General features: G+C 36.1%; 1 protein-coding gene across 1 annotated transcript; it reads left to right on the top strand.

Moving 5' to 3' along the window:
• The first annotated feature begins 7,453 nt into the window (after positions 1-7,453).
• On the top strand, positions 7,454-24,321 carry LOC143223612 (transgelin-2-like). The gene is made up of 4 exons (XM_076451779.1): positions 7,454-7,636; positions 21,533-21,669; positions 21,931-22,141; positions 23,510-24,321. The coding sequence occupies exons 1-4, from the start codon at positions 7,583-7,585 to the stop codon at positions 23,678-23,680; spliced, it is 573 nt and encodes a 190-aa protein (XP_076307894.1). The 5' UTR covers positions 7,454-7,582; the 3' UTR covers positions 23,681-24,321.
• Positions 24,322-25,879: the final 1,558 nt, after the last annotated feature.

The raw sequence follows: 25,879 nt of genomic DNA, 5'->3' as shown, positions 1-25,879 counted from the left end.
GATATCCCATTGAGTAGCTTTGTGCTTAATTCAAAACAACAACTTTTACGTGGAAATTAAAAAATGTCCTAAAACCATGATGTTTGTGCGTGGAAAAGGACACCAGAACGAATCATTGGAACTGGGTCTTACTTCCTAGGTCAGATACTATCTAGGTGTAAACTTGTCAGCCTAAAGGCGTTTTGGTGTTTACTTGTTTTTTATGTTTTCTACTTTGTGGTGTGAACTGTTTTTGTATTTATTTATTTTTGTTAATGAATTCTTTTTCTATTTATTTTAAGGGGGATCATTGTATGGAACAACAAACATATTAGGTTACTTTATATAGTACCAAATATATATTTGTGTAATGATGGTGTATATATCGTCTTCTCTATAAAAGAAACAAATCTTGGATTTTACTCTGAATACTGGTAATAATTTTATAACAGTTCTAAATATACTTAAGTCAAAATAACTTTGCGCAAATCCTTGTTTTGCATAATCGCGTGAAAATACACAATATCTGGGTGTGTTATAGTAGCTCCTATTTTTAAACTGACTTACTGAAACGAAGGCTTCTATAGCCAACATCAACCAATGCCAATTAATGGGCTACGTAAATTTCAATAGTGGGATCTAACAGTTTTCCTTATAACGCATCCATGACCCCGAAATGTGAAGAGAAATTTTGCGGCAACGGGACACGAGTTGCAATTGTAAGAAGTAGAGCTAACAAAGCGTTTGTTAAACTAGTTGTATAAATTAATTTAGTAAAAAGTAAAGCGTTAATAACATGTTGAATAAACTAATTCCGCGAAGTTCATCCACATATGTTATTGCCTAAGTATTTGAATTTTGTATATTTGAGGAAGCTACTAAACATAACTGTAGCCGTCCCTAATTTTGAAGTATACCCACCAGTGGAGGAGATAACTAATAAGCAGCACCTTATACCATCACCACCCCCATACAAGCTAAGAAAATGGTAGCAACTCTTATAATGCACTCACAGTTTAAAGTGTGTAGAATGTTTAATGGTATCATACAAATTCGAATCCTACTTTGGCCAGGTGGTTAGGGCGCTCGCCGTAGGGGCGTTATAATGTGACGGTCAATCCCACTATTCGTTGGTAAAAGAGTAGCCCAAGAGTTGGCGGTGGGTGGTGATGACTAGCTGCTTTCCCTCTAGTCTTACACTGCTAAATTAGTGACGGCTAGCGCAGATTGCCCTCTAGTAACTTTGCACGAAATTCAAAACAAACAAAGCAACCAAGATGATCATACCATAATGTTACTGCGTATGTTTTTACAAGTTTCACAAACAAAAGTCGATGAAACGGAGAATGAAACTGAACATTGCTTTACTTACGTTAGCTTTATGACAAAAATGTACAACTATATTGCTAGATGTCGTTACATTGAAAACAAATGCCTCAATGTGCATAAAAAAAATGTTTGTCACAAAGGTATCATTAAAATCTTTTATTTTGAAGTTTGACGTTTTCTCTTCGTTATCGGGTTCTTTCATATTATCTGGTCCGACTTAATCAGGTGATTAGGACGCTTGCTTTGCAACCTGAGAATCGCGGGTTCTAATCCTAGTGGCACCAAACAGAATCGCGATTTCGGCCGTAGCCCAGGAATTGGTGGTAGGTGGTGATGGCTATCAGCATTCCCTCCTGTCTTTCGCTGCTAAATTAAGGATAAATAGCGCTCGTTTAGTTTTGTGTGAAATTCAAACTAGAACAATCTTTAATGTTTTCACGAGCTCAACAGAAAACCAAAAAAAAAGAAAAAGAAGACTACTTCAACGCTAGCTGAAACAAAAATACTCTTAATGATTCATTCTACGGACTAGAAATGATATGTATCTGTTTGCAGCTGCTTCATTGAATCTGACATTTATGACCTATTTCTCGAATTTACTAGAAAATGTGACGTCACCATTTTTAGAACTCTTTAGGCCTACATTATTAAAATTTTCGAAATGAAAGTCAGGTGCCGTCTAGCTAACACCTAAATCACAACGTTAAAAATAGTTTATAATACCATTAATTCTATGAATGCATCGTCTATAAGGATTATTTTAAGCCTAAGAGTGCCAGTAAAATATATTAAAAAAGAATTTTGCTACAAAAACTAGATGTGCAATTTCATAGACCGAAAATAAATGGGGAATTTGGTTTGTTTTACTTTTCAGGAAGAGAACTTTACTAAACATAAAAAAATATATTTGTTGCAATAAAGTTATTAAAAATAAAAATCACAGATAGTTTAAATAGTAAGCTAGTTAAGTGAGAGATATAGACAGATAGATCTAGACTGCGTAATTGTGAATTCAGCCATTAAAATAGTATAGTGGCGATTCCTAAGTGCAAATTTCACAGTCTGCATTACAATAACAGTGTAGAGAAGAATAATTTGTCTTAACCTTTGACGGAAAATTGTTTATTTGCTTTTAAATTTCGCACAAAACTACACGAGGATAATCTGTGCCAGTTGTTCTTCATTTAGCAGCGTAAAACTAGAGGAAAGGCAGCTAGACATCACCACCAACTCTTGGGCTATACTTTTGCCAACGAATAGTAGGATTCCCCATAACATTGTAACGCTCCTAGAGCCAAAAGAGCGAGCATGTCTGGTGTAACAGGGATTCGTACCCGGGACCCTTAGATTACGAGTCGCACGCCTTAACACGCTTGGCCATGCCGGGCCTATCTTGGTTGCGAGAGACCTTAAAAACTGGAAAATATTCAAAGGTGTTGCTAAACCTATATCATCACAAAGCAAGACTGTCTTCAAACTGATTTGTTTTAGTTCCCTTTGCCCCTCAGTGGCACAACGGTATTTCTAAGGACTTAAAACGCTAGAAACCGAGTTTCGATACCCGTGGTAGGCAGAGCACATACAGTCCATTGTGTAGCTTTGTGCACAATTTAAAATAACCGCATAACCAATTAATCAGTCCCCATGTGGTTCATTTGTAAACTAGACACTTATAATGCTTAAAATCAAGGTTCGATCTCCCTGGCGGACAAACTTGGGATAACCAGTTTCGCAGTTTTACGCTAAAACAAGAAACCAAACTGATTCACTTGAGACAATTATTCTTTACTTTTCTTTGTAATGACTTACTACAACCTACAGGTCTCTTTATTCATTCAAACTATACATTTATTATCAGTTAAATGTTCTTAATGTTTTACACAGAAAACAACGATTTATCATAAATAAGACCTTATATTTCTGGGAATAGATTTCAACTTCTATGTCTTTTTTCACAGTAATTACGTAACTTTAACCTCTAGGCCCGCGGTGTTTAAGCTTTTATTTTTTTTCTATTCCTTTTTAAACACAGATATATATATATCTTGTACTTCATATAGATTATGTATATTTGTTAATTATTTACGTGGTATCAGAAAGACATAATTTATTATTTTCTATAACATTAAATGACAGCTGGCGCTAACATAACACAGCATTGTGCAAAGTTGATTTTGTTGCAGGGAAAATCCTTTATCACTCATAGTTATCAATATGCGGCTCTAAAAAGAGTATATCAACATTTCCCCTAAAGATGGCACACCATAGTTTAGAATTGTTTGTTTATTTTGAATTTCGCGCGAGGCTACACAAGAACTACCTGCGCTAGCAGACTATAATTTAGCAGTGTAAGACTAGAGGGAAGGAAACAAGTCATCATTGCTCACCGTCAACTCTTGGGCTACTTTTTTACCAACGAATAGTGGGATTGACCATCACTTTATAAGGTCCCCACGGCTGAAAGGGTGGGCATGTTTGGTGTGACGTGGATTCGAACTAGCGACCTTCGGATTAAGAGTGGAGTGCCTCAACCGCCAAGCCACGCCGGGCCTCTTAGTTTAGAAGGTATAAATACTATATTTTCTATAAACAAATAAACCAACACCAAACTGGACTCAAGCCTATTTTCTGCTTACAAAATATATATATTTATCAAATTAAACTCTCGATTTTTTCGATCTTTGTGACCTAATATGCTACATTTGAGAACAACTGCATTTTTTGTTTTATCAGATCAATAATGCTTTACTGTTCAATTAAAAATGATAATTGAACTATGTGATATTTGTATACTAAAGTATACTATCCCATAAGTGATTCTGTGATAACCAAACTTTTCAGAGACAACGCAAATGGGCGTTTTAAAAATCTTAATAATATTTAATAATTTATTTTCAATTAAGTATGGCCCGAAATGGCCAGGTGGTTAAGGCACTCGACTCGTAATCTGAGAGCCGCAGGTTCGAATCCCCCATCACACCAAATATGCTCGCCCTTTCATTCGTGGGGGTGTTATAAAGTGACGGTCAATCCCACTATTCGTTGGTAAAAGAGTAGCCCAAGAGTTGGAAGCGGGTGGTGATGACTAGCTGCCTTCCCTCTAGTCTTACACTGCTAAATTAGAGACGGCTAGCACAGATAGCCCTCGAGTAGCTTTGTGCAAAATTCAAAACAAACAAAGCAACCAAGATGATCATACCATAATACCACTGAAATATTAGGAACGGCTAACGCAAATAGCCCTCGTGTAGCTTTGCGCAAAATTCAAAACAAACCAATTAATTAAGCGTAATAAGTCTCACATAGTCGACTTATTTCCTGTTACAATTTTATTTAAATTAAACATTATATAAAACAAAGATAATTATTTTATTACATGTACAGGTGTTTGTGTCAATATATTTTCAAGTTAACTGATTTAAAGTTTTTCTTACATGTGCTAACTTATTGCTTGTAGATAACTAGATCTGAAAAGTGCTACCTTTATTCTTGAGCAAGTCACATATTGTCGTAAGTTATTTACTTTGGTATTTCTAGATCTTCTCATGGTTGGTGTCACTAGAGAAACTTCATTAGGGTTGTTCAAATGTATTTTTAGCAGGTCTCATCAATATAATAATAATACAGGGGTACAGACATTCCAAAGGATAGCTCTTGTCTAGCGATAAGGTAACGTGTGCAACAAATAAACTTTGCTAGAATTGGCGCTTTCCCCTTATTGAAATAAGTATGTGGTACCCGATTGTCGTATTTTAGTTCAAAGTCTGGTATATCTGTAAACACAGATGAGAGGGTGTAGTCCTCTACTGTTAAATGCTTTCGTCCACGTGCCGTTCTGTACACCATGTTTTATGAATCTAGTACTTTTGTCTGCTCTCAGACTTTATGTTCCAATCTCTTTCTCTGGTTTAATGAACCTCTAATTAGAATTTGCGAATACCACAATCTCGACTTACAAGTGTTACGATATGATGATCGTCATAATATGTTATTATAAGGAAAGAATGACTTACAAAAATATACTAATAGGTGGGTAAAGTGTAAAACACAGAGAGAGAAAGACAGGTAATTATGTGAACGAGTATGTAAATGGCTAAAGACAGTGTCTTGGTCAAAAAGACGAGTAAATATGGATAGGCAGGCAGGCAGAAAAACAAACAAACATATAGATTAAACAGACAAAAGAATCGATGTCCATCTAACCTATAGAGCAAGTAGCACAGCGATACCTACAGCTGGAGATCGAATAATATTTCTTATGTCAAGTTTTTGCTATAATTATAAACTTCTCTTCACGAATTCTTTAAAAAAAAAAACGTTCATAGTTTATACATTTCCACAACGAAGACAAGCCAATAAAACAAGTTCATTAGAAAAGCTTCATGTTATAAATCAATTAACAAAAGTACTCTAATTTTTTTTATTAGATTGCATTGAGTCTTTGTTCTTGTTTTATTACTTTTTAGGCCCGGCATGGCCAAGCGTGTTAAGGCGTGCGACTCGTAATCTGAGGGTCACGGGTTCGCATCCCGGTCGCGCCAAACATGCTCGCCCTTTCAGCTGTGGGGGCGTTATAAGGTGACGGTCAATCCCACTATTCGTTGGTAAAAAGAGTAGCCCAAGAGTTGGCGGTGAGCGATGATGACTTGTTGCCGTCCCTCTAGTTTTACACTGCTAAATTATAGTCTGCTAGCGCAGATAGCTCTTGTGTAGCTTTTTGCGAAATTTCAAAACAAACAAACAAACAAGCAAATTATTACTTTTAAGCACAAAGATACGCAATGGATTGTCCGTGCTGTGCCTACTGCGTTTATCGAAACCCAGTTTTTAGCATTACAAGCCTTCACTCTCACCGTTGAGCCATTGGAAGGGGTTGTACTGAGTGTCAGTTTACAACTATCAAATATTAGCTATTCAAGTAACGTGATATTAAAGGACACCAAGTGACCTATTGGTCCACCAAGGCTGTCCTATCCACTAAATTAAACCATAAAGTCCATCAAAACAGCCATCGTCATTTAAATATTCAAGCTTCCAAAACATTCACTTAAATTAACTGCATCTACCACATCATAAGTCAATCCCTCTCAGAAACAAGCCACCCCGTTTGAAAAATAAAGCTGCTTTAACTGAAGACCACGTCCTTCCTCACAAAATTTATATCTGTATCCCCAAGTCTTATCATTATATATGAAAAACAATTATAAATTAACACTATCAGTCCCATTAAAAAATCTTAAACACCCCACTCAGATCCCTTGTATCCCTTCTTTCTTTTTTTTTCTCCAATAGAGCACAAGTTCAGGGATCTTAATGTCTCCTTATATGATAACCTCTCCATCCCAGGTGTCATCTTAATGGTCCTTTTCTGAATCTTTCAAACACTTCAATGTCCTTTCTTAAGTAAGGAGTCCAAGAATAAACACAATTCTCCAAATCTGGCCAAACCAATGACTATATAATGACATTATGACCTCTTTATACTTGTATTGAAAATGTTTACAGATGCAACTTAAAATCCTATTTTCCCTGTTACTAGCAACAGCACATTGCACTGGTTGCTTAAGAGACTGATCAACCAGAACATCAAGCTTTTTTTTTTCTCTTTCGTACTGCTGTTAAAAAAAGAAATTATAATTTCATTGTGATGTCTTCCATCTGGTCAATTTTCTATCCGATGGACCGATCTATCCCATACTTCTGTAGAGATAGCTTTCAATAAGCCTTTTATGTGCCACCTTCTCAGATGTTTTCTCAAAATCCAGACACGCCAAATCCATATTTTACCCTCATCTGCATAAGTCATAACCTCTTCAAGGATTGTCAAAAGTTTATTAAGGCATGATTACCCTTTATGATACCATCGCGACTCTTCAACAAAATTTTAAACTTATTGTAACTTTAATGCTAGAGTAGCTTGAATACGCTGTGATTGTGTACCTCTAAAATGAAAATAATGATACATCGTATAAATATTATATCAGCTGACAGTAGAAACAAAAACACCAAAAAATATATAATATTACGAACATTTCATTTAGATAAACACGTGACGTCTTACAGCTTTTCTTGGTCCCTAATTGGGGTATTCGTCAAATCACGTGACTATGCCATTTTTCCCGTTAGTGTCAATAACTGACACTTTCAAATTACAAGGCACCGTGCCTCATCTACAGTACGAAACTTTATTTCGCTGCCTCGCGCACAACATTGGTTTTTTTTAATTTTCTCTACCAAATATAACAAAAAAACTTTATAAGTTATATCCAAAAAAATGGCCCAAAACAGAGCATTGAAGTCGGGTTTCGCAGCTGAGGCTCATAAAAAGGTAAGCTGTTGTTACACTTTCCAAAAGGTAATTGCAAAGTTAAAGCTGTATTTGGTGTTGTCATTACTACTGTTACTGTTAGAGGGCAGTAAAACCAGAAATTAAAACTTTTTTTATAAGTAAAATAAATATATTGTCCTAAAGTCAACAATACAGCTATTTTATAATACCAGTTCACATTAAGCTCACTTGAAAGTGTAATTTAGTACAAATGTTTGTTTGTTGTTGTTGAACATGAAACTTCGCAATGGGCTTGTTCTGTCCACCCGGTTTCTAGCGTTGTAAATCCAGAGACGTACACCTGTGCCACTGCTGATTACAAATACGAAAATTTCCTCAAATATGTTTGCATGAATTTCTTTCAGTCCAGAGTTAACAGTTGAAGTTATTGACTATTATTTGGTTGTAAATAATTAATGGCCCGGCATGGCCAAGTGTGTTAAGGCGTTCGACTCGTAATTCGAGGGTCGTGGGTTCAAATCGCGGTCGCACCGCATATGCTCAGCCGTGGGGGTGTTATAATATGACGGTCTTTGGTAAAAGAGTAGCCCGAGAGGTGGCAGTGAGTGGTGATGGCTAGTTGCCTTGCACTGCGAAATTAAGGACGGCACGCGTAAATAGCCCTCAAGTAGCTTTGCGCGAAATTAAAGAAAAAAATTGTGACGCAAAGTTGTTTTTTTTATACTTTTTGTGACTATGACACCTACAGCATTTTCCTGTCACTCAATTGATATTTTCCGTGTAATTTTCTTGAAAGAGTAAAAATAAAACTATTGGAATAGATTAAAAGTAAACAAATTTAGTTCCAAAACAATAAATGGTGATTGTGATGTTTTGTAGGGTTATTAGAAACACTTACATGCAAAACTTGAAGAATGTACAAAGAAATGTGTTTAATATTAGTAAAATATCTGTTTTAATGTAGTGTACTGTGGTTAAATTAAATCCAAGGTTTTGATGGTTCGTTGTAATAAAAGATTTTTCGGTGTGTTGGGAAATAATAAATTGTGGGAATTGTTTTAAAGAAGTTTCGTATCAATATATATATTTGAGTGTTTTTATCTTTGGTACCTTTCAAAAATCTCTGAGGAATATCATAAGATATGACTTATTGTGTCATTAATTATTAAAATATGGTCACTAAATTCAAATTTATTATATAATTTTACAATTTAAACCTCATGAACACCAAACTTTGATTATCTCTCAAAATTTCCCCAAAAGCTTCTCAAACTCGAAATTTGGTGGCGTTTTTCTGGGTGATAAAATCTTGAATGATTCACAGAAATTGCGCTATACCACCTCGTGACGAGTACGCCTCAAAATAACCTTCCTAAAACTCATATATTATGAGCCCCCAGTGGCACAGAGGTAACTCTGAAAGATAAAACCGCTAAAAATCAGCTTTCCATAACCGTGGTGTGCAGATAACAGATACCTCATTGTGTAGATTTGCGCGAAATTCAGAAACAAACAAACAGACACAAAACTATACAATGGGCTCTCTGTAAAGGAGTGAATTGTGTGTCCGATGAAGTATTCAGAGGAGAAAGTCTAATTTAATATTTCGTATTAAGCCGAATTATGATTTTGTATAGCAGTAACTTAAAGAGTTCAATGCACTATTTATAGTCAAAAGGCCAACTTCAGTTCAATGTAAAGACTTGTTTTGTTTAAAATACTGTGAGACAGCTTTGTGGGGTCTGTCCCTAAAACCATTTTTCATACCATTACCTGTATTTCACCTTGATTTGCTCGTATTAGTTAGCAACTAACCATTTAGTAAAATTAGTTGTAACATTGTATCAATAAGTATATGGACTTATGATTGAAAGTGAATATGAATGTACGAATGTACTATATCTGCTACATCCAGTGACGAAGAGGCCTTTTGCTCACTATCAAGGCCTATCAGGTCAGCCGAGAGACGGTGCAAATAATGTTCACATTATAGACTTTTATACAAACATCTAATAAGAGGTACGCTGTAAGGCAATTTGAATTAGTTTATAATAAGTTTATAAGAGATTAGTCTCTGATTAAATTGTAAGGTTTGGCTTGTTTTGAATTTCGCGCAAAGATACACGAGGACTATCTGCGCTAACCGTCCCTAATTTAGTAGTGTAAAACTAGAGGGAAGGCAGCTATTTATCACCACCCACTGCTTACTCTTGGACTACTCTTTTACCAGCGAACAATGGAATTGACCGTCACTATATAACGTCCCTAGGACTGAAAGAACGAGTATATTTGGTGTGACAGGGATTCGAAGCCACGACCCTCAGATTACGAGTCGAGCGCCCTAATCACCTGGCTATATTTTATATCTTTATGTTTAACTACGTAACTAAGTAACTAATACCAACAATGATTAAAGTAATTTTTGATCCGTGGTTCATTAGTCTAGGTTCTTGAACTAGGTAGAATGCGGAAGATGATGATATTTAATTACACTTTTAAATTTAATGATTTCAGGTTAGCCTAAGGTTATGCTGCCGTTTTTTACCGCTATGTGCTCGTTTTTTACAGTTTTAATTTGAGAAAAACGTGCCATAAAAATTCTAATTTAATGAGAAATTTCAATGTAATTTGTAAATATTGCTTAAAGAAATCCATGTTTTCTTAAGAATTCGATAACAAAACCATTAGTCGTATGTGAATTTCACAACTGTGTTTGGATCATAGAAAGTGACTAAATTAAGAGTGATGAAACTTATTATAACTTTTTAACGAAAAAAGTTTCTTTCTGGCTAAAATTTCTCCACCTAAAATTGAGTGCAACAAATTATTTGATGTTCTTTCGGTGAAATTTTAATATAGGTAGAAAACAACCTTTCAGTGTTTGTCTGAAGGAAATAGATATCTACTTGTATATGGTGTTCTTTCGGTGAAATGGTAAAAAACAAAATAACCTCTCGGTGTTTGTCTGAAGGAAACAGATAACTCCTTGCATATGGTGTTCTTTCGGTGAAATGGTAAAAAAAATAACCTCTCGGTGTTTGTCTGATGGAATAATAAATATTTTCAACAAAATTGATTCCTTTTTCACCTCTGCTAATAAATTTTAAGATAATAAAGTTACGTTATTTTTACTGGAACTTAACTGGACACGTTGTTTGTTTTGAATTTCGCTTAAAGCTACACGAGGGCTATCTGCGCTAGCCGTCCCTAATTTTGCAGTGTAAGACTAAAGGGAAGGCAGCTAGTCATCACCACCTACCGTCAACTCTTGGGCTACTCTTTTACCAAGGAATAGTGGGATTGACAGTCACATTATAACGCCCAACCGTTATAATGAAGGGGCGAGCATGTTTGGTGCGACGGGGATTCGAACCGGCGATCTTTGGATTACAAGTAGAGTGTCTCACCCACCTGGCCATGTCAGGCCCTTATGCATTGTTTTAGTTTTATTTCTGTACACAATCTTTAGGCTCACTTATTTAAGCCTTCGACAGGTGTCGGAAGTTCAGTCACCAAACGCAGCCACGTGTGCGTTGTATCTGAAGATGAGAAGTGAACGTGTTAGAACGTTGTGATTTTTCTTTTCAACGTTTAATATTTTCCGGTAAAGCTGTTTTCTAAGGTTATTTTGTAACAGTTCGCAATACAAGTCCCCTGGGAACAAGAATAACAAAAATGAGTCCTCTATAATTCTACAACAAATAAACTTATTTAGACGTTAAGAATAAATGTAAACAACAATTAATGCAAATTATGGGACTATACGCTAACACTGTGTGTATGGATGTTACGGAAGCCCGAATTAAAACAATACAAAAGTCATCTCGACTTTCATTTCATACAGGTCATCAGAAGCTCTATCTCTGGCGTATATGCCGCTTTTCAGCTATCCGGAGCGTCCCAAAAACCGGCGAACAGCGAAAACTGAAATTTTCTTTCAACACCAATTTTCTTCAACAGGCCTAGCTCCAACTTAGTTTTACCAGTAATTACAATTTTATTAACATTTAATACGACAAAACATATTAATATGTTCCTTGAACAATTTATAAAGTTACAATACATTCTGTAACCTAGTAACCTTGTCCACCATTTTATTAAAAAAGTAAACAAACATGTATTAGGAGAAAAATGTATCGCTAAACAAAAAATGTACATAGGGCTAGCTACAGAACTTATAAAAAGGAACCAACAATATAGGGGATGATATAATATGACAATCAGTTCTACTATTTGTTGGTAAAAGCGTAGCCCAATAGTTGGCAATGGCTGCCTTCCTTTCTGTTATCCAGTGCTAAATTAGGAACGACTAGCTCAAATAACTGTCGTGTAGCTTTGTTAGCGAAATTTTAAAACAAATAAACAATAATTAGCAAAACAAATAAAATGAGAATTTTCCATTGGAAATTTTACTCTAATAAATTTTGTATTCTAAAATTAACTAAAGGAGGTGTGTGTGTTTTTCTTATAGCTAAACCACATCAGGCTATCTGCTGAGTTCACCGAGGGAAACAAACCCCCTCCTTTCAGCGTTGTAAATATGTAGACTTACCAGCGGGGGATGAAGGAGAGGTATGGTGATAAAAACTGAAATTCTATTCAGATACTAAATTTTCAACAAACAAATTGGGGAAGCCAGTAATAATGGAGAATTTGATTCTCCGTGTTTTCCGGAGATAGCTTAGTCTGGTATGTGATCATCCGCTGGACCAAATGATATGTCTACTTTCATCCCAATCTTGTTTAGTTCGATTTTGCAAGTTGGGTAGTCAGCCCTAGATAGATTTTTTATTTAGCGATAATCCCCCCCCCCCAATACTTGTCATTTCTATTTGTTAACAACAGTCTAAAATGACATGTAACAAAGAAAATGCAAAATAGTATGACAAACGAAATTGCTTATTTAGATTTATAACGATATTAAGTTCTATGCATGGTTTGGTTTCCTTCTCATGATGTAACTGTCAAACATATAGAAAGAAGTAACTGTTTTAATTTAATGGGAGTGGAAAGGGGCCCTGTATGAAAAGGTGGTTGGGGCGTTTGACTTGTAATTTGAGAGTCTTAGGCCTGAATCTCTGTCCCATCAAACATGCTTGCCCTTCTGCTGTGAAGGCGGTATAATATGATGGCCAGTCCCTCTATTTCGTGGAAAAAAGTAGCCAAAGAGAGGGCGGTAAGTGGTGCTGACTAGCTGCCTTTCCTCAAGTCTCTCTGTTAAATGGGAACAGCGAGTGCAAATAACCCTTGTGTAGCTTCCTGCTTAACTTCAAACAAACAAACAAACAAACCTTCTCTTGAGAATCTCTTTGCACAAATTATGTACAAATCAGTGGACGAGTAACACACTCATATAAAACAAATTTCTTTAAATTTTATGCAAGTGAAAGGAAGCCCAAGAAAAAGCGACAAAATTGAACCATTATATAATAATTGATAAGTCTGTCTTAATTTAAAGTTCACCTGTCACAGAAAAAGACCAATACCGTTTTCTTTAGCGATCAGAAATAGTAAATAACCTTCAGATGTTTACGGACTCGGTCTTTTAAGTATGTTTGTTTGTTTTGTTTTTGAATTTCGCTTAAAGCTATACGAGGGCTATTTGCGCTAGCCGTCCCTAATTTAGCAGTATAAGACTAGAGGGAAAGCAGCTAGTCATCACTACCCACCGCCAACTTTTGGGCTACTATTTTACTAACAAATAGTGGGATTAACTGTCACATTATAACGTCCCCACGGCTGAGAGGGCGAGCATGTTTGGTGGGATGGGGGATTCGAACCCGCGACCCTCGGATTACGAGTCGAGTGCCTTAACCACCTGGCCATGCCGGAATCTCCAGGATGCTACGATTAATACTAAACGCGAGATTTCCTTTCAGTCAGTCACTGGAAGATAAGTCTGTCGTGAATAACGTGATATGTACAAACATATATGGAAAAACAGGAATTAGCAATTAACTTGTGTTCTAAATACTTGATACTCGGGTATGTATGTGCTCTAAATGAATTTAGAACATTAATATCTCGTATTTTCTCCCTTTAGGGCGACAAATTATTTTCGAACTGTTTGGAGCAAGTAGGCCTAAAGTAAAATATACGGACATAATTGTATATAGCCTAGAGAATATGTATAATAATATGTGTAAGAATTATAGAAATATGGATTTAGAAGAAATTTTAAACTATTTTAGTCATTAAAATGAACATTTCTTCTTTGATTTTCTACTTACCCTACAAAGCTCCACCACCGGATGTTTTTACGTGGTGATACAATTTATTAAGTATAATCGGAGACCAGCGGTTAGCACCACTGAGGTAAAATAGAGCGAAAACTCTGTTATGAAATACCTATTTAATTGTTTCTCATTCTGGATACCACAATTACTATGTGGGTAATATTTTAGTCAAAAAATTTTCTTTCATCCCTAAACTATTTGAAGACAGGATCGGGCTTGTATGAGCCGTGAGTTTCAGGAAATTGGACCCTTGAACAAGCGCGCCCTAACGTCCGAGAGTATAAAACCTCGCTTTATTCTAAACCTAAATTTTCGTCTCGCAATTGTGCAGTATTATTACAGTGGATAAACGATCATTTGGAGAGTAGCTGGTCTCTCTCCTCGTGGCTTCGTTATTTTCCGGGAATTCTTTCTCAGTAAAAACAGAAATATTTATGAACGATTCACATTCGTTCGTTACCGAGAAGGATTAATATTTAGTTGCTGTTTGGTGCGTGCTTGTAGATCTTCAAGATATATGTACAGGAACGTCCGGTACCAGCACAAACCCCAGGATGAACATCCTCGCCGGCTAACCTTTTTCTTTTTTATCATTTTAAAGAACTTATTTAAAAGGAAAGTCGTAAATTAGAACAGTAAAGAGTTCATAAACAAGGCAAATCATAGCAGAAGTCATTTTTACCTCACAGAATAGGCTTAAAGTGTTAATAAAGTAACAAATATCTATTAAATCTATAAAGTAACAAATATAAACAAGTTGTGACTCAAATTATTAATTCAACCATTCTTAATGTATCAAGCGTCTACGTTCAAAGAAAAGCCAAAACTACACCTGTTGTTATTAAATAAAGATATAGCCTGCAGGTGTTTATCGGCATATTCAGGTTTCATTCGCCCGAGTCCTTGGGCAATCCCCCACCCTCGCTGTCGGCGGGCTTATAAATGCACTAACGTAACTTTGTGTCATAATATATTTCTCAGTTTTCATATAAGTATATTGCATTTTCTAGACTTCATATTCTGTCACGTTTATCCTTAAAATAAATGGGCGAAAATGCATCACTTAGCTTCATTAAAACGGCCTGGCATGGCCTAGCGTGTTAAGGCGTGCGACTTCTAATCTGAGGGTCTCGGGTTCGCATCCCCATCGCGCCAAACATGCTCGCCCTTTCAGCCGTGGGAGCGTTATAATGTGACGGTCAATCCCACTATTCGTTGGTAAAGAGTAGCCCAAGAGTTGACGGTGGGTGGTGATGACTAGCTGCCTTCCCTCTAGTCTTACACTGCTAAATTAGGGACGAGTAGCGCAGATAGCCCTCGAGTAGCTTTGTGCGAAATTAAAAAAAAAAAAACAAACAAGCTTCATTAAAAACACAAAAATACTTGGAACAGCTCCCTATGGCCCGGCATGGCCAAGCGTGTTAAGGCGTGCGACTCGTAATCTGAGGGTCTCGGGTTCGCATCCCCATCGCGCCAAACATGCTCGCTCTTTCATCCGTGGGGGCGTTATAATGTTACGGTCAATCCCACTATTCGTTGGTAAAAGAGTAGCCCAAGAGTTGGCGGTGGGTGGTGATGACTAGCTGCCTTCCCTCTAGTCTTACACTGCTAAATTATGGACGGCTACCGCAGATAGCCCTCGAGTAGCTTTGTGCGAAATTAAAAAAGAAAACAAACAGCTCCTTATTATAGTGCGATGAAGTTTTTGTGAAAATACTCGAAATTAAACAAGAATATTTTCTACCAGTTGTGTTTCACCATAATTTAATTTGCTGAAAGCGTGTTTTAGGATTTACACCGTGAGCTGCTCACACTCACACAAAACACAAGTTGATTTAAATATTACGACGTTGTTAAATATTGAAACTTTATTTTAAAATACATACAGAGTTTCAAAGCACGTCACGTTACAAAGTAATTTTTGCGTGTTATTAAACATTACATTGGTAATAGTTAAAACCTATTTAATCTGGTTTATATCGTAATAGCGCAGATAGCCCTCGTGTAGCTTTGCGCGAAATTCCAATAAACAAACAAACAATATACACGATAACAGCTGGTGTTCGTGAAACCAGATGGTATACACTGCGTCTAGACCACAATTATGTCTGTTGTATCAAAGCCAGTCTGATTAACCCTGGATTGGATATAGCAGACATAGTGTGACAGTTTACACTAATTGCACTTCAGTCTACCTGACTGTAAAGTAGATAGATGAAGGTTAACCTTGGATGAAATGTGTGAACATTCTCATATCCTTGTGCTATTGAAACCGAAGTTCAGCAGCGCCTCCTGTGTGCTACTAGGCATCAGATGGATTTGACTGGAACACTGTTCCTGTAAGGAATTTGTAGTGATTGTTTGTCGGGTTTTGATCAATGAAATGCACATACATCTAAACGTTTATAAAAAGTGTCATATTCAGTTACAAATGTACTTGTTTTTTGAGCACTGAGATAGAAATACAACGAGTACACTGAACAACGCACCATCTATCGGACAAGAAATAAAGCATCTGAAATGTCTAATATTTGTAAGTTATCTATATTTCAACCAAAAACGTATTTCACAAGACTTGTGTTGTCACTTACCACTTTCTCTTGTCGTCTGTTGGTGGGATAGAGGTAAGTTTTCGGATTTAAAACGCTAAAATTAGGGGTTCGGTTCTCTCCCGCTGAATACAGCAGGGAGCCCGATATAGTTTCATGGTTTACTGTAAAAAAAATTGTTTTCCTCTTGTTTCATACGAACATAATTTGTACGGTACGTGTACACATCTGAACCGTAAGAGCCTTATAATGTACAACCAATCCCACTTTTTGTTAGTAAAAATACAGACCAAGCATTGGCGGTTGATGGCATTAACTAGCTACATTCGCTCTAATCTATCACTTCTAAGTTAGGGACGGCTGGAGCAGATGGTCTCCCCCCCCACGTGGCTTTGTACGGAATTCAACAAACAAATTGCCACATCTCTATTTCTGTATGTTACTGTGAACTTTTGACCTTTTGAGGAACTTGTTATTTCGGAATACCACGCTCACTTGTACACTTATCAAATATCAAGTTTTCATAGAAAAACTGTGGTTTTCGTTAGTGGTACACATTTCTGTAGAATCTTAGGTTAAATGTTAATTGCTTAAAGCTTTCCAAAGATAATGCTATGCGGAGATCTGACATAAAAAAATAGACATCCAACTTTAAAAGAACACCAGATAGTTCTGAGAGCCATGCGTAGCACTGGTAAAATTTGAGGGGGTTAGTGCTTTCTTCTGTCATCCTTTACCTTGTGCAGATAAACCAAATAATTACATATAACATGCACAAGAACAATAATTCTGCTTATCATGTGGGATCGCAACCCAATCGCTAGGCGGAATCTGTGATGATCCCTGAGACATGGGGATCGGTCGAGAGAAGCTCACACGTGCTCAGAGGGAGTCGTGGCCGATGATTGGTTAGGCTTTGGAAGAATAACTGATGCCATGACTTTTCATCCCACGAGCGTTTGTTTACTTGTGTCAAGTCTCTGTACAGGGTTTGACAACAAATATGTGTTGCATACCTCACGAAAGTACCATATGTTTGTTACCTTCTGGAGAGACATTGATTTAAACCTAGAACCATGGATAATTTACATCCTTTCTTAATTTCGGATATGTAACTGATTAAGACGCTGTCAAAGCCTGAGAATATTCGGTTAATTTTGCTGTTTATCCAAACTTGTTTTGAATTGTAGAGATGGCACGTGAAGCATTCTGTAAAATTTTTGAATTGTAGAGATGGCACATGAAACATTCTGTAAAATTTTTGAATTGTAGAGATGGCACGTGAAACATTCTGTAAAATTTTGAATTGTAGAGATGGCACGTGAAACATTCTGTAAAATTTTTGAATTGTAGAGATGGCACGTGAAACATTCTGTAAAATTTTTGAATTGTAGAAATGGCACGTGAAACATTCTGTAAAATTTTTGAATTGTAGAGATGGCACGTGAAACATTCTGTAAAATTCGTTGAACTGCCTACGGTTCCAGACTTTCGGATACCCACTTATAAATGTGCCAATACTTGTAAAGTACCGAACTAAAAGCCATGAGAAGCAAACAGTTCTTCTTATGTTCCTATTCAATTGGTTTTATAAGTACTTTTAAGATCTAAAAATTAACAGTGGATTCTTGCGTAACAACACTTAATAGTACATAGCATTTATTTTTTATTGCAAAGACATATAAGTATGCAATTTTTTTACTTAAACCGACATTTATATCGAAGAAAGTATAGATGTAAATTTTGAAATTGAGGTCAAACTTTTATATTTTTTGTCCTTTTCGTACCAATGTTATATTCTCAGACAAAAGAGTTTCTATGCAAGTGCATCATAGGTCCACTAATAATAATAGGGCTAAATAAAATTTGCTGAGTTATCAGATTCTGAAAAACTCAGTTTCTGAGTTGAGTGAAAAGTAGGTAGATTGGATAGAATTTTGAAATCAGTGAAAAAAATTTTGGAATACAAAATTACGTATACACATACACACAAACAAAAACAATAACAAGTGTGGGTAGACAAGTGGACAATCGCCCTTACAAGATTAGTGACAACATTTTCTGGTTTTCATCTCTCTAATTGATTCTCTGCAGAATCAGTCCAGAGGAAAGCCAGATAGGACTGCCTGAAATTGAAGTTTAAAGTCTGAGTAAATCTTTCGTTTATTTTGTCTTCCGATCGCTTTACCAACGAACAATTACTCTCTGATGGTATTCGCCGCCTGGGATATACCGATATCACCAGTTAAAGGATATAATTTTTTCAATTTGATGAGGGGTGATGGTGATATCTGTTACGAGAAGAAGAAAAACTCATCCTGTATCCGAGAAATCTCATTGATTTTCTGTAATAAGTGTTTTTATGACAATAGAAACAATTGCACTAAAAGTTGAAACACTTCTACATCGTTAACAAGTATTTTTTTACTTTATAGGAAAGAGTTAAAGACATATAGCTTGAACTAGTACTCATATAAAGATGTATAGAAATCTGAACGAGATGAACTCCATAAATCAGAAATTGAATAAGGCTCTTATAGAGGAATCTTTCTACTGAAAACCCAAATGCTATAACGATATCAGTTCTATATTTAATTAAGAGTTAGACGAAAAACTTGCTCATGTAATTGAAAAAATAAACAATAAAACGTTGTTCGTGGTTACTTCCATGCTCCCTCATCAGGTCAACACAGTGGTCATAACATCCTGATGGGTAATTTTGGGAAGATTTAAGGGTGGTCTGATGTTAGAAATCTTTCTTTACCTACACTGTCAGATGCTAAAATGAAACCATATTACAAAACATGATGTAAGAAGTTTTGGTTTGTTTTTAATTTCGCGCAAAGCTACATGAGGGCTATCTGCGCTAACCGTCCATAATTTAGCCCTTTAAGACTAGAGGGAAGGCAGCTAGTCATCACCACCCACCGCCAATTCTTGGGCTACTATTATACCAACGAATAGTGGGATTAACCACCACATCATAAACTTCCATGGTTGAGTGGGCGAGCCTGGTTGGTGTGACGGGTATTCGAACTCGTGACCATCATATTGCGACTAAGAAGGACGTCTAACCTAACTTATAGGGGAACGGCTGTGGCAGATCGAGGAAGAGAAACAAGAACGGCTCATAAAACAGAGAAGAAAACTATTTATGAAACTACAGAGACGAAGGAAACATCTATCAAAAGAGATACTGCTCGTGGTATTCAATGTAGTTGCAAAGAAACACGAACGAATTATAAAGAAATCGCCGACTGGTTTAGAATGTGATAAAGCAGTGGTAAGGATGGCAAAATAACTTGCAGTCAAACAGAAAAATTTTGAGGTCGAGCAACGAGTGTGTTGACCGTAATGTGCCGTTTTCATCATTTGATGAGTTGCAGTCTGTGCTAACGTGATTAAGTTTGGAATGATACACTGACGTAAGCGGGAATGTTCGTTTGAGAAAGGGCATGACTAAAACAGTAAAAAAGAAACAGAGCTAGTTTAAGTGGAGAACTTGACAAATGAGTTGGATAGATTGAATTTGACAGGAGGGAAAGAAGGCTTACGAGGTTGATGTCAAGCTAAGTTGACTGGCCTAGGGAATGAAGTTGGTTAGTCTTAACTGAAGAAATGGAAGATTTAACACATGGCTTCTCAGCTTTGTAATGGAAAAAAAATAACGTAGAAATCAGAAAAGAGAAGAGACTTAGCTTGTTTCTCAAATGTAAATGCAGTCAGTAGTCTTGTAAGTAACTTCTAATAAAATGATGAAATTAAAAATTCCATCATTATGGAAATAATCCATCATTTACAGAAAGGTTGGCGCAAAGTTATACAGTAATCTAATAGAAATACCAACCAAACTGGCTAGTGGCTGGCAGGTTAGCGTAAGCTTGCCAACGAAAGGACAGGGAAGAAACAAATATTTATAGTCTTCTTGAGTGGATTAGAAAACAAGAATATTGCCTCCAGGAAGCTAACAGTTCGAAGATAAATGCCAGGATAAACATACACAATCAAGGCACAAACTACTAAATCTGATAGTATCAGCAACAGAAAAACTTCAGGCTGAGCCTGTACGATCAAGGTAGAAACCGTTAGGCCTAATAGCATTAGCAACTGTTACAATGTGGTAAATTAACAAAGATAACAAAAAATGCAAGTTAAACAAGAATAATGAAGATATGAATGAAACAATATCATTACAGACTAGAAGAATATTCAGTGAAAAGCAAAAGGAACGAAAACGGAAAAACAAACAGGAAATTTCTTTACGTAGATCAGAGTTTTCTAAATATTTTAATCTGCGATCCTCTTGATGTGTGGCCCGACATGACCAAGCGTGTTAAGGAGTGCGACTCGTAATCTGAGGGTTGCGGGTTCGCATTCCCGTCGTGCCTAACATACTCGCCCTTTCAGCCGTGGGGACGTTACAATGTGACGGTCAATCCCACTATTCGTTGATAAAAAAGTAACCCAAGAGTTGGCGGTGGGTGGTGATAACTAGCTGCCTTCCCTCTAGTCTTACACTGCTAAAGTAGAGACGGCTAGCACAGATAGCCCTCGAGTAGCTTTGTGCAAAATTCAAAAAACAAACAAAACAAACAAACCCTTGATGTGAATAAAACCGTTTGAGACCCTACAACTTTATCATTGTGATTGAAAAACAACAGCATTCTACTGTCAACGTACTGTATCATTTAATTACCCAAAATAATTTATATTAGTTATTGTTTATTTAGAATTGAAACAATTCAGCATCTTTGTTTTCGGCCCATTTTTGGCGGAACCCCCAAGAACAAGCTCATAACCCTAAGGGGAGTCTAGGCTCTCACTTTGAGAAACAACTAATCTACAGCACAATTTGGAAACTTGTGTGTTTATGTCAACTGGTACGAAGCTGTAAAGTCATGGTTGGTTTTTAATTGTTATTTATTTTTAAAACCTATTTTTCTTACAACTCTTACGCAGTTGGCTGCTCTTTATTTCCATAGTATGAATTTCTAACAACAAACAGGAGTGGTTATTACTCAAAACTTCAGTTCTCAGCTAGCATCTGAATGTAAACTTATATGTTAACCTTAGAACAAAATTGTTGATTATACCATATAGGGCAAGAAAAGTGTTTTCACAATCCAACTCTGATTTTTTTTTTCTTTCAGGTTAAACAAAAATTCGATTCCCAACTAGCAGGAACAGTTCTTCAGTGGGTGAAAGAAGTTACCGAGTTGGATATTGACACAAACGGAGAATGGAATGAATTTCACAAAACCTTACAAGATGGGATAGTGCTGTGCAGGTATCTAAAACTATCATATTGATTATATATATGTATATCCCAGTGTGTTATTGTACCTGTATTGAGTCTTACCCAACTACGTCACTTTAAAAAATGTTGTTTTTTTTGTTTTCCCTTACCTCGTCATAGTTTAACCAATGTCATACAGTACAATAATATTACTTTTACCTACATTTATATATGTGATATTACTCATCATTAATATTGAAAATCGAATAAAATAAGGGCATTATTAATATGCCCAGTTATTCTATTTTGTAGACTAATCAACGCCCTTCAGCCCGAAACAATTTCACAAAAGAAGATCAACACTAGTAAAGCAGCCTTTAAGCAAATGGAAAACATTCATCATTTCTTAGCTGGAGCGCAGAAACTGGGTGTTCCATCTGAGGAAATATTCCAAACCGTTGACTTGTGGGAGCAACAGAACCTCGCTGCTGTTGTCACGTGCCTAGAATCACTTGCGCGAAAAGTGAGTTAAAATTTTTTAATGTAAATTTATTCAAATGTAACTCAAATTAGACTCTTTCTCATACTGGATTCTGCCGATAAAGCACCGGTTAATAAGTTGGTATGTTACCACGCAAGAAACTCGGAAATTAGATGACATCGAATAATACTTTTTTTTTTTTTAATTTTCTAATTCCTTTTTGTGTCTACTGTCCTCCCCGTGGGGCAGCAGTTAAATCTACGAGTTTACAACTCTAAAATTAGGGACTCAGTTCCCCCTGGTGGATACAGCAGACAGCTCGCGCTGTGACTTTGTACTATAAAACCATCACATACACTGCATGTACTACAGCACTAATGTAAAAGGAGTGTGTTTTCTGATAGCAAAGTCACATCGGGCTGTCTGCTGAACCCACCGAGGGGAATCAAACCCCTAATTTTAGCGTTAATGTAAAAGGAATTACACATTAAAGCTATTACACCACAAAATAACTGATTTTTTTCGGCGTTTGTTTCATAGCATTTTGACCTTCAAAACTTGAAATTTTGCTTTTAAAGGATTCAAATAGTGTACATAACTCATTAAATATAAATAATTGGAGAACAATTTATCTTCATAATCGAAAATAAAAACAATAACTTTAAAACATTTTAATTTCTCGAAGAAATAACCCCATTTTGAATTTATTTATTACTGATTATGTACTATTCTATTACAAGTTATATCGTTTAGAGTAGAGATTTCTCTTTAAAACAGGTACGACGTGTCAATCACTTGAAAATGATCAAAACGTTGGACTTGTTTCAAAAGTAAATCTTCCTTACTGTGAAAGCTGTAATTTATAATTAAGTAATGTCTTTAAGGAAGCAGTAAATAATAACACTGCACAACAAAGTGTTTGCTTCTTGAACACTGTTGGGTGTTCCTTATAGATATTTTGCTGCTGATCACGAAAGTCACATCCAAATTTGCCCATTATGTACAGTTTCATCGAAATCTTCAGTTTCACCAGGACATTGCTACAATGAAAAAACGATATCAGGCCAACTGGAATCCGTCAGTGCTTGCTGACTACTGTTGGACACTGCAACGTGATGTACCACGTTGAAGCAAAATCAGGACATCAGAAGCAAAACACTTTTAATTACGTTGAACTTAATAGCGTATTAGAAACATAAACGCAATTAAATACGTTATTGCCGGTAAACAGTTAACTGTCTATTTCTCAGAGTTCCTACGTGATGAAACAAAACCAAAACTATATTTGTGCATACCCACCAGGTACCTGTCACAATCAGCAAAAACTTTTGAAGAAGTAAAACTTTTCAAAAAAATTGTTATGCAGTGTAATTAATAAAATCAACTTAACTTATTTGGCTTTCATTACAGGCTTCCAAATATGGGCAAAAGTCCATTGGACCTAAAGAATCTGAGGCAAATGTTAGAGAATGGACGAGTGAACAACTCCAAGCTGGTAAATCAATTATTAGCCTCCAATATGGCTCTAATAAAGGAGCCAACGCCAGCGGAATCATCTTTGGTAACACACGTCACATGTGATGAGAGATTTAAAAAAATGAAAAGAAAAGCTTTATATATTCAGTTATAATTATTTTTCGATGAAAAAAAAAACTACCAAATATTTGGCAAAGAACCTAATCTCCTAAAACTTTAGCTTCTTTAATATTTGATATTTTTCTAGGGAAAATTTGGTTCTTTGAACCAATGGTATTTCACTGACGGGAACTCGTAAAGATTCAGCGTACGTCTTGTTTAATCTGCTGAATATTTCATAAATCTATTCTTATACTTAAAGTATATTTTAGAATTAATGAGGCAAACATCAAGATGAATGTGAAAACACGTTGTTGCATAAACTGTTTATTTAAATTTGGGTCTTTCTGTAATTTCTGAAAATAATTTCCCTGTTATTTTCAATATTTTCTTTAATATGTTTTACACTTGTACACTTGAATTCATCTTGTACTTGTGAGCAGTAAGTATTTCTCTCTCGCCTTGGCTTTTGTAAGTGTGGCGTTTCTTTTATGAAGTCCTGATTAATTAATGTATTTACCAGTTAATTTCTTGTAAGTACAAACTATAAAAATATTAAAGAAAAGTGCGTTATTATATCTCACGTTTCTGTTAGTTTCCTTCCGAATAAGAATCGATCAAAAATAAAATAAATTTTTAATAAATGATCAAATGTGTCCATTGAATGTGGCTACTTAATCACTAGAAAATTTGAATTTTTGAAATTAAAGAATAAACTATTTCACGTTCTCTGTTTAAGAAACATGATAATTTCTATTTCATTTTTACGTCTTATTTTCTTTAAAGATTCCTTTCATTTTTTAAAAAACCTTATAGTACACAGTTAGCCCTCGTGTAGCTATGTGCGAAATTCAAAAACAAAAACAAAACAAAACAAAAGAACCGAAAGGGCTAATTTGGCAACTCTTGTACTACTCTTTCACCAACGAACAGTGGGATTGACCGTCACATTATAACGCCCCACAGCTGAAAAGTCGAGCATGTCTGGCGTGATGGAGATTCGGACCCACGACGCTCAGATTACTAGTGAAACACCCTAACCACCTGGCCATGCCGGACCTTTCATTTCTTGAATTTATTATAAAAGTGGGTACTAAATGTTTATATTTATTTTTGGATCGGTTTCATTAAATCCTTAATTCGGAAAATCGGTACTTTCAGGTGTTTCATTTTGTATGGCATGGCCAGGTGTTTAAGGCACTCGACTCGTAATCTAAGGGTCGCGGGTTCGAATCCCCGTCACGCCAAACATGCTCGCCCTTTCAGCCGTGGGGGCTTTATTATGTGACGATCAATCCAACAATTCGTTGGCAAAAGAGTAGCGCAAGAGTTGGCGGTGGGTGGTGATGACTAGCTGCCTTCCCTCTAGTCTTACACTGCTAAATTAGGGACGGCTAGCGCAGATAGTCCTCGAGTAGCTTTGCGCGAAAATCAAAACAAACCAATCGTTTTGTACTTCTGTAAAATCAAGCAATAACAGATTATTATAATTAATATTTTTGTTTTTTTTTTTACAAAGTAAATTTTCGTTATTTTAAATTACCATTAATCTTGTGAACGCTCTTCACCCTAACGAGTAGTGTCATAAAACAGTAAGAACATTATTTTTATACCATTCAATATTTGTTACCAAGCAGAAATTTATTATCAGAATGACAAAGAGTTCGGAAATTATGTAAAAGAGCCTGGTTCTACCAACTACTTCCAAAAAAGAAACCACCAGAAATGTGTGTGTGTTTTCTTATAGCAGGGCTGTATGGGGCTATCTGCTGAGTCCACCGAGGGGAATCGAAACCCTGATTTTAGCGTTGTAAATCCGTAGATTTACCGCTGTATTAACGGTGGACTCACCACAAGTAATAAAAAAAAGGTAAAAAATTAAAATAACTTCACACAGACCCTTCTACAGACAACACACACACACGTATACATATCAGGATACTCTAATATATGTTAGTACTTCCAATCTCCAAACAATTAACATGCACAGAGTTTAAAGTAGGTTTAGTTTGTTTATTTGTTTTTTGAATTTCGCACAAAGCTACTCGAGGGCTATCTGTGCTAGCCGTCCCTAATTTAGTAGTGTAAGACTAGAAGGAAGGCAGCTAGTCATCACCACCCACCGCCAACTCTTGCGCTACTCTTTTACCAACGAATAAAGGGATTGACCGTAACATTATAACGCCTGTTATAATGAAAGTGCGA

This window comes from Tachypleus tridentatus, chromosome 8 (assembly GCF_004210375.1).
Source record: "Tachypleus tridentatus isolate NWPU-2018 chromosome 8, ASM421037v1, whole genome shotgun sequence".
Lineage (NCBI taxonomy): Eukaryota > Metazoa > Arthropoda > Merostomata > Xiphosura > Limulidae > Tachypleus > Tachypleus tridentatus.
The sequence above is the reverse complement of the archived record's forward strand: the minus strand, read 5'-3'. Positions and strand labels throughout refer to the sequence as shown.